Source organism: Nematolebias whitei, chromosome 23, assembly GCF_014905685.2.
Source record: "Nematolebias whitei isolate Nwh7 chromosome 23, NemWhi1, whole genome shotgun sequence".
Taxonomy (NCBI): Eukaryota; Metazoa; Chordata; class Actinopteri; order Cyprinodontiformes; family Rivulidae; genus Nematolebias; species Nematolebias whitei.
The window spans coordinates 7695486-7703890 of NC_056520.1; the positions used below are offsets into that span (position 1 = coordinate 7695486).

General features: G+C 42.2%; 2 protein-coding genes across 2 annotated transcripts in view; both read left to right on the top strand.

Annotated features, from left to right (window-relative positions):
• The window catches only part of appa (amyloid beta (A4) precursor protein a), a gene marked incomplete in the record, with an annotated part of 45582 nt that extends 43223 nt beyond the window's left edge, over positions 1–2359 (top strand). Inside the window, 2 exon segments of the mRNA XM_037696669.1 lie at positions 107–253; positions 363–2359. Of these exon segments, the coding sequence (XP_037552597.1) occupies positions 107–253; positions 363–464 (249 nt within the window).
• A 1516-nt stretch (positions 2360–3875) lies between these two features.
• atp5pf (ATP synthase peripheral stalk subunit F6) lies at positions 3876–7719 on the top strand. Its single transcript, XM_037696328.1, has 4 exons — positions 3876–3936; positions 4885–5054; positions 5826–5950; positions 7620–7719. Exons 2-4 carry the CDS (start codon positions 4885–4887, stop codon positions 7646–7648), a joined length of 324 nt encoding a protein of 107 aa, XP_037552256.1. The 5' UTR covers positions 3876–3936; the 3' UTR covers positions 7649–7719.
• Positions 7720–8405: the final 686 nt, after the last annotated feature.

An 8405-nucleotide genomic window follows, 5' to 3' on the forward strand; every position in this document is an offset into this window, starting at 1 on the left:
ATTGTTTAATTTGAGTAGTTGTTTAATCTGGATTATTGTTTAATCTGCATAATTTAACTTTAATCTTGACCTCCGCTGACCATCTGCCCTTCATTGCCGGCCGCAGGTCTTCTTCGCAGAGGACGTCGGCTCCAACAAAGGGGCCATCATCGGCCTGATGGTTGGAGGCGTCGTCATAGCAACCGTGATCGTCATCACCCTGGTGATGCTGAGGAAGAAGCAGTACACCTCCATCCACCACGGGGTCATCGAGGTGAGGAAAAAAACCTGCAGTCGAGTGGTAATACTTTTTAAAGCTGTCACGTGCACCTCACACACCCGAGCTTCTCTCTGTGAGTAACTCCGCCCCTTTCTGTGTCCAGGTGGACGCCGCCGTCACCCCCGAGGAGCGCCACCTGTCCAAGATGCAGCAGAACGGCTACGAAAACCCAACCTACAAGTTCTTCGAGCAGATGCAGAACTGAGCAGAACGTCACGTGTAGACACATGAACGCACCATCACCCCCCCCCCCCCCCCCCCCAATCAACACCCCCTCCCCCTACAACCGGCCTCACGTCTCCAAGAGGATCTGAGATCGAGCGTTCGGAGCGACTTCAGTCTCTTTTTTTTTTTTTTCTTTTCTCCGTTCGTTCACTTCACAATTTTTGTTTTCTTCGATAAAATGAGTTTTTACACGTCGCTCCCGTCTGGGCCTGCTGACGTACAGAAAGAAGGCCCCCCCCAACCGCCGCCGAGGGGGGGGGGGGGGGGTCAACGCAAAAAAACAAAACCCGATTTTCTCCGCACTGATTCAGGGCCGGCGTCAGGCCGGGCTTTTCTTTTCGGCCGCACGCCGATCGTTCAACGTGGAGCGTTTGTTTTAAACGAGGCGTTGGCCCCACGGTCCACACTGGAGCTAAAGTACCCCCCCTCCCCCTCCATCACCCCCTCCTCTCCATCGTCTCCATCTTCATACGACAGCTGGGCTGTGTTAAAGTCACACGAGGCTCTCGCATCGGGAGACGAAGAGTTCCTCGTTTCCACTTTGTTTTTTCAAAAAAGACAGAAAATTAAAAAAAAAAAAAAAACAGAATAGACCGACCGACGTAAAGTCATGTTTATTTTTAATGGCGTGTAACGTTGCTGAAGTCTTCGCTGTTCTCCGTAGCGTGCATGACAACTGGATTTACAAAAATAAAAAACACCTGTAGATTGTCATTCTTGCGGGATTTTACATTTAGCGTCCTCACGACGCCTAAGGACGGAAACAAATCTGGTTCATCGCGTAAAGTTTGCAGCAGAGTTACCAAGGTTATTACCCACAAACAGGTGGGCGGGGCATGTCGGAGCACCCACAAACAAAAGGGCGGGGCATGTCAGAGCACCCACAAACAAGGGGGCGGGGCATGTCGGGTAAAAGTTTATGGATGTTCGTCTCCAACTAAAGTTAAATGAATGTGAGTTAATGCTCAGAGAGGAGCCTGCAGGTGCACGGCTGAAAAGGTCGTCTTGACCTTGAATCTGATATAAAAACACTTCCTGCCTCACTGTCCGGTGCAGATACTGACGAGGCTCTGAGCATGTAACTTTGTACGTCTGTGAATAAAAAGACCGGTTTGAAAAAAAAAAAAAACCTTCTCGTGTCCTCCGAGTGGCCGATTTGAGAGAAGAGGCGATGAAACGGTTTTGTTTCCTGAAGCTGCATGGCCCGGCGGTGGGTGGGGTGGGGGGCGCTGGCTTTGCCTTTTTCTGAATTTTCACCTGAAATCGCTCCCGATTCTCATCGTTTCACGTCTGAGCTGCGAAAAAGCAGCGCGTCGGGTTTAGAGGAGTAATTCTGCATGTTCGTGTTTTTTTCTGTACGTTTTTTTTTTTCTTCCTCCTCCTTTTCAGTCGAGTCGTCGTTTTGCTTTCTGTAGATCAAATAGGTCGAGCGCTGGGAGAAGAGGAGGAAGGAGAGGAGAGGACTCCTCCGTTCAGGCGGTCTGTGTGTATATAATGGATTTTCACCCCCCTCCCTCCCCGCGCCGCCTCCGTCTTTCTTTTCCCCGCTCCCCGACTGCTCCGAGGAGCAGGAGCGCCGACGTATGTTCGCACGTAAAGAAACGCCGTGAGACCCCCTTCGCCCAGTCTGAGGAAGCGCTGGGGGGGGGGGAGTGTTCGTTTTGGGGGGGCTGCAGCTGTGGGGTCTGTGCTTTAATAGAAGCCCAGCAGAGGGCAGTAGAGTAGAAGAGAAAGCAGGATTTTCTTTTCCTTTTCCTGTGGGCTGTACATTTGTTTTTGTTTTCTACTGTGTAATATCGTGCGGGCCATTTGCATCGACTGAGGAAACGCTTTCTACACCGTACTCATTATTAAAGTTTTGAATGTACATACAAAGAAACGTTTGTCCTCGTTTTATTTTTATTCATTCACGTCCGAGTCGTTCCGTTTTGTTCCCTTTGAGTTCACGGGTACTTCAACATGAAGTCATTCACAACAGATGAACTCTAGAGCTCCTGTTAAATGTTCTTTAACGAGGGTCTGAGCTAAAAAGCAGCCAATTTCTAAATAAAAATCTTTAGAACATAACTTTTATATTATATTCGGTTGCATGACCTTATTAAAATTCTCTTTTTTAAAAAAAAATAAAAATAGATATAATGTGCTATTATCCTGACGGGTAATGTAATTTAAAAACATCACTGAGCAAGGGACGTGAACACTGCGCATGCGTAAAGTCTGGCCTCACTTTTTTTTTTAAGAAAATATCAAAACCAAATATGGCAATTCATGGGCACGGCGGTGGAAGGGTGATGGTTTGGGCTCGTTCTGAACTCCAAAAATGTAAATTTAAAAAGGGCATAGTAGAGGCAGACTTGGATATGGGAACATCAAGGTAAAAATTGATAGAATTTAAAAAAATACAAGGGGGGTATATAGATTAGGATTAGGATTAACATGCATTAGTGGGCACTTTCATTAACATTTCATACAGGCGTTTGAGATTTCAAATATAACTGGAATTCAGATTTAACAAAAAGTTAAAAACTGGGGATGATCTTAGCACTCTCTGTTAATGACTAAATACTTTTGCCAGACAAAATATCAGATTACAAAAGAGTTCCATTTTTTTGTTTTTCAATAATACTCCAAATGTGACCACGTCTGGAAATAGATGCAGGAAGTGTCATTTTCAGAAGTGATTCCAAAATAAGTTTGGTTTTGTTGCATTCATAGAAGATATGGTCTATTGTTTCTATATCCTTTTCTCAAAATGAGTTCTTATCATAAATATTAATTAATTTCTTAGTAACTCTTTGGAGGGGTAAACTGCATTAAACATTTAAAGTGGTTCTTTAGCCTTTGGTTGTATGGGGAGTTTTAAATAGTTCTTAACACCTCTATTGATTTTTTTTATTTGCAAAGTATGTTATTTTTATTTATTTTCTCATGGAATAAAGTTTAATTTAGACAGCTTCTAATTGTGTGGTGGCTAATATTTTGATATTCCATTATAGGATGGTATGCTGTTATATTTTGAATCTGATTAATACATTGTTTTGGTAAAGCTTTAAGTAAATTCAACTTTAGGGGGATAGAATTGTTCGTAGTTTAACATGTAACCATTAGTGTCCATTAAGTACAACAGACCAGTCTGGCCTCACTTACCCATATAGTCATAGCAACTTCCGGTATGCATTGGTAGAATAACAATTGTTCATAAAGCGAATTAACTATTCATGTTTATTGAGATGGGGATCCTATAGTCATTGTTAACGAAAATACGCAACGAATTAAAAGTTAATTTCACGTTAAATGAACCGGAAATACGCATAAAATATCTAGACCACAATGCATCGCTAAATACTACTTTTGAGCATGCGCAGTAGAATCGTTAAAAACTTTCGCCCTTACCCACAATCCACCGCGGTTCTCCACATCAGGCTCTTTTAGCTCCGAGTGTCAAACTCAAGGTGAGCACGACTTTTTAAGATTGCTATCAATATAATATAAAACATTTCTGTTGTTGGTGACTGCCTTGCGTTCTTTTAAATGCGTGCATGTAATTGTTGCAAATTCGGGAGTATTTAAAAAAAAAGCTCCAGATTAAAGAGTTTCGCTTAAAAGCTCCGCCGCGTTAGCTTAAACAAACTTAGCATTAGCAGCTGCGTGTGTGGTGAAGTCAACATTTTGCCTTTGCTCGAAAAGTTGAACAATAATTAATAAAATATATCAAATTGCCACAGTGACGGTGTTATTTTAAGCTGAAATAAATGTTTGCTCTATCGTTTCTGAACCGTTTATAGTAGAAGTTAGCATCAAAAGAGCTAGCTGTTGCTAACGCTAAAATGAGTTGAACGTCCTTGTAGCTCTTAACTTATAAATTTACTGAGTTCTTCACATTTATAAATATTATTTGCAGGTCACGTGTATTTGTTGTTAAAATATTTGAAGGTCTACTGAGTTTGACAACATTAAGACTTTCAGAGGGGAAGTAGTTTCAGGTTTTTAGAAGATTTTTGCTGAATTAAACAATGTTGGATTAAAAAACCTATTTGTGTTATGCTTTTTTACATGTTTAAGGTTAATAATAACTTTTAATGTTATTAGTTTATTCTAAATGTCTATTACTGTATAAGAAATGAGAATAACTGAAAGGTGGACCTTGACAAATAAACTAAAATAAGACAAAAAAAAGATAATGTTGCCTAGTTTATAAATATTTCTGTAGATCCAGAACTTGACTAAATAAGTTTTACTACCACAGGGTCACTTTCACCTCAGTTTGAAAACTTCACATTTAACTAACCTTCACGATTTAGGATTTTTATTTGTCTAAAACTTAAAACGTGCGCTCTTGCGTAAAAAGATGGACGGTTCCGAGATGGCAGTCCTGATCTGAGATGGTTTTCCTCCTTCAGATGGCGCTTCATCGGTTGTTCCTGCTCTCCTCGGCGCTGCGCTCCGCTGCGAGCCTCACCCTGCGCAGGAACATCGGCCTCTCCGCCGTCGTCTTCAACAAAGCCAAGGAGCTCGACCCCGTCCAGAAACTGTTCCTGGACAAGATCCGGGAGTACAACAACAAGAGCAAGTCAGTTCACGATACGCAACTCCTTTCCGGCATGAAATGACCTCTGAAGTGAAAGTATTTGGATTCGAGTCCGCGCGTAAAGATCGGCCACGATGAAAGAGACGCTTTGTGAGGGTGTGCTGTGAAGTGAGGTTAACGTCCGAGCTGGACGAACCTGCTCTTGAACAGGTCAAGTTAAATTTTCTGTATGAATTGGTCGTAAATGATAACGTTGCACGGAAATATGCTGTCGGCTGAAATCGAGACGTTAATGGCCGATGCACCGTTCTTATCGGGGTCGGAAAAACGAAACACAAGTAGAGTTTTAGACGAAGGAAGGAAGAGCTCATCTTCTAAATCTAATCTTTGTTGTTTTTACTGAAGACCTTTTAGACTTAACAGGCTTTTGCCTTGGGAGGCGCTCGTCTGTTCGGAGTTTGTCGGGGGCAGCAGAGCGCCATGTTTGTATGTTGCGTGCGGGTGTCGGGCGTTACATTAGAGCTGGTTACAATGTAACTGGAAACATCGTGGATGAATCTTCTTCTGTTATATCTCGACAATAAATATCTTTAACACGAGCTGCTAATTAAAATATTGGTGTATTTTGCACAGAAGCAGCGTCAAATGATACTTGAAGCATCTCTTCAACTCTTTACCTGTATCCTCTGGAGTTGAGCAGCTTCGTTAAACTCCTTCATGGCACACCGTTCACATTTTATTTCAGGGCCCCCTCCCCGCGTCATTGTTGCTCTCATGGGTTCTGATGGTTGCTTGGTGCCTTGGCTCCCTCAGGGCTGCCGGTGGCATCGTGGACGCAGGCCCCGCCTACCAGAAGAACCTCTCTCAGGAAGTAACCAAGCTGCAGAGGCTTTACGGCGGGGGAGACCTCAACCAGTTCCCCACCTTCAAATTCACAGGTTGGTTTGGGTTTTCTACTTTGTGATGGAAAGACGAACAAAAAAAACCTGGTTTTAAAAGATCAAAAGTTTGAAATATTGTCCAGGGGAGAAGAAGAGTACGGACATGGATTAATCTCAAAAGTAGCTGCGCTTTACAACCTGTCGTGCACGTGCACAAATCACGGATCATCTGCCTGCGAACGAGGCTTTTTAGACTTTACCGCTCCAGATCCACAAAGGTAACGCTGCGTTCAATGCAGGTGAAAAGCTGGGACATCTTAGCTTTGAGTTACTGAGAAAAGACTAAATGCATACGCCGACGACCGTTTCCTGTACGTGCTCACTGACGAAGATAAAGAAGGAAAAATGTCCCTTTCCAACATTAGAATAACCTACCCATTGTGGGACGTTTACAAAATTAAAATTTTGTGGAAATTACAGGAAAAATCTAATTTCCAGTACTTTTTGTGTTGGACCTGTCGCAATAAATCAATTAATCACATCGGCTTTATCGTTTTTTCATGTCTCGCTCTTTCTACTGAAGACACCGGATGACAAAAGGCTCAACTCCGGTGCTCTTCCCTTCCTCTTTTCTCTTTAAAATCCGTTTTAACAATCCAAAAATCACGTTTTTGGATCGTTAAAAGCAGCTAAGCTACGAGCTAAGCTAACAGGCCGACGTCGGGGGAAAAACCTCCGTCTTGTCGACGCTCAAATTCGTGGTTGAAACCCGTGCTTTCATCTAAAAATTTGTTTTTTCTGCGAAAAGAAGTTGAGAACTTGACTGTTTTTTTTTATTTTTTATTAAAAGCTTTGTGTGAAAAATGCGATGCTAAAGAGCTCAAATCACACCGAGCGTCCGCCATTTTGAGAATGAAAAAAGGAGAGACAGCCCATGTCACGTCAAGGGGCCTCCCTCCCATTTTTCTTAGAGACACGCTGCTCGCTCCCTCACTATCCATCCTTCTGTTCAAACACTTATACTGCCATCTGGTGGTCAAAATCAAGGTACTACACTCAAAACAAATCGACATTTCTTCTTAAATTTGACAATAATTACTAATTATTGTCAAATTTCAAACAATATTATCGTTTATCGCAATAATTGTTGAGACGATTAATTGCCCAGTAAATTTTATCGTGACAGGCCTAGTTCTTATTGTACGCACGTCTGAATGCTCCTGACACTAATTTATCTCTATATCAGCTTCTTACAGAAGGACAGACTTCTGACGGAGAGTTTAATTTTATAGTTTAGGTGAAAGTTATTTATGGAACGGTTAAAATATGGAAGTTTAGGCCAGAGTTCCTTCCTCGTAGAAGCTCCTGATTTATGATTCTAATTAGGGAAAGTGCTTTCTTGGTCCCCGGAGGGTAAATATTGTGCCGCCAGCAGTTTATACGCACTTAGTTTCACGCAATAAAGGCACTAATAGCCGCAGTGCCGGTGTAACGGCGAGGCGCGGTTATTATGACGCAAATGTTTTTTTGCTTCGACACGGTTTATAGCTCAGCGCCATGAATATTTATTCTTCTGCCTCTGAACAGATGCGCTGTCATCTGGGTCTAAAAATAGCAGAGATGGTGACAGAAACGTCACCTCCAGAGGCTTTTTATTCCTGCGCTTCTGTGTTCTTTTGACGTTGTGGTTTTTTCTAAATTAATTTTGACCGTTTCATTTCCACAGAGCCGAAGTTTGACGAGGGGCCAAACTGAAGGATGTCCGTGTCTTCTCCTACACGTCGCAAATATGTTGTATTTAATAAAGGATTCATGGGTTTAGCTGATGTTCTCGTGGTCATTGAAGCTTCAGTCTGCAGCCAAATTCCCAAGAATTTGACCCTGAGATGAATTTATGTCGTAAAATAATTTAAATGTTTGATTTTTAGTTGACTTTGGCTTCCCTGCACCAAAAGTTTATCCTGTACAGACAAGCTATATAGCAGCTAGCTGTAGCACCTCTTGCAACAGTCGTAGTATTTCTGTTAGGAAAAACCTCGATGTGTACTGATGGTGATGGGAACGTTTATAAATCAGAGTTAGCATGAGCTTAAAACAGCAGAGATCCACTTTGGTTTTGGCCCAGCATGCACTAGTCGTTAGCTCAATAATCTGGTCACGAATAAATAATTTCTCTAAACTGATAATGTAGTATGTACAGCAGGTATTAAAACAAAAGGAGTCGAGGCTTAAAGTTATGACAATCATCATTTTGAAACGTTAGCAACTTGTGACTAAACTAGCTCTGAAGCTAATGCTGCACATGTTGGCTCTGGAGCTGACCGCATAAAACTGGAGCTAACGCTGCGCATTATCTAACAATTAAGTCTGGAGCTAAAGCTGTGCATGCATACATCAGCTCTGTAGCGAAGTCTGCATAAATTAGCTCTGAAGCTAACTGCACACACTAGCTCCAGAGTTAATGCTGCATATATTAACTCTGGAGCTAACTGTGCATATATTAACTCTGGAG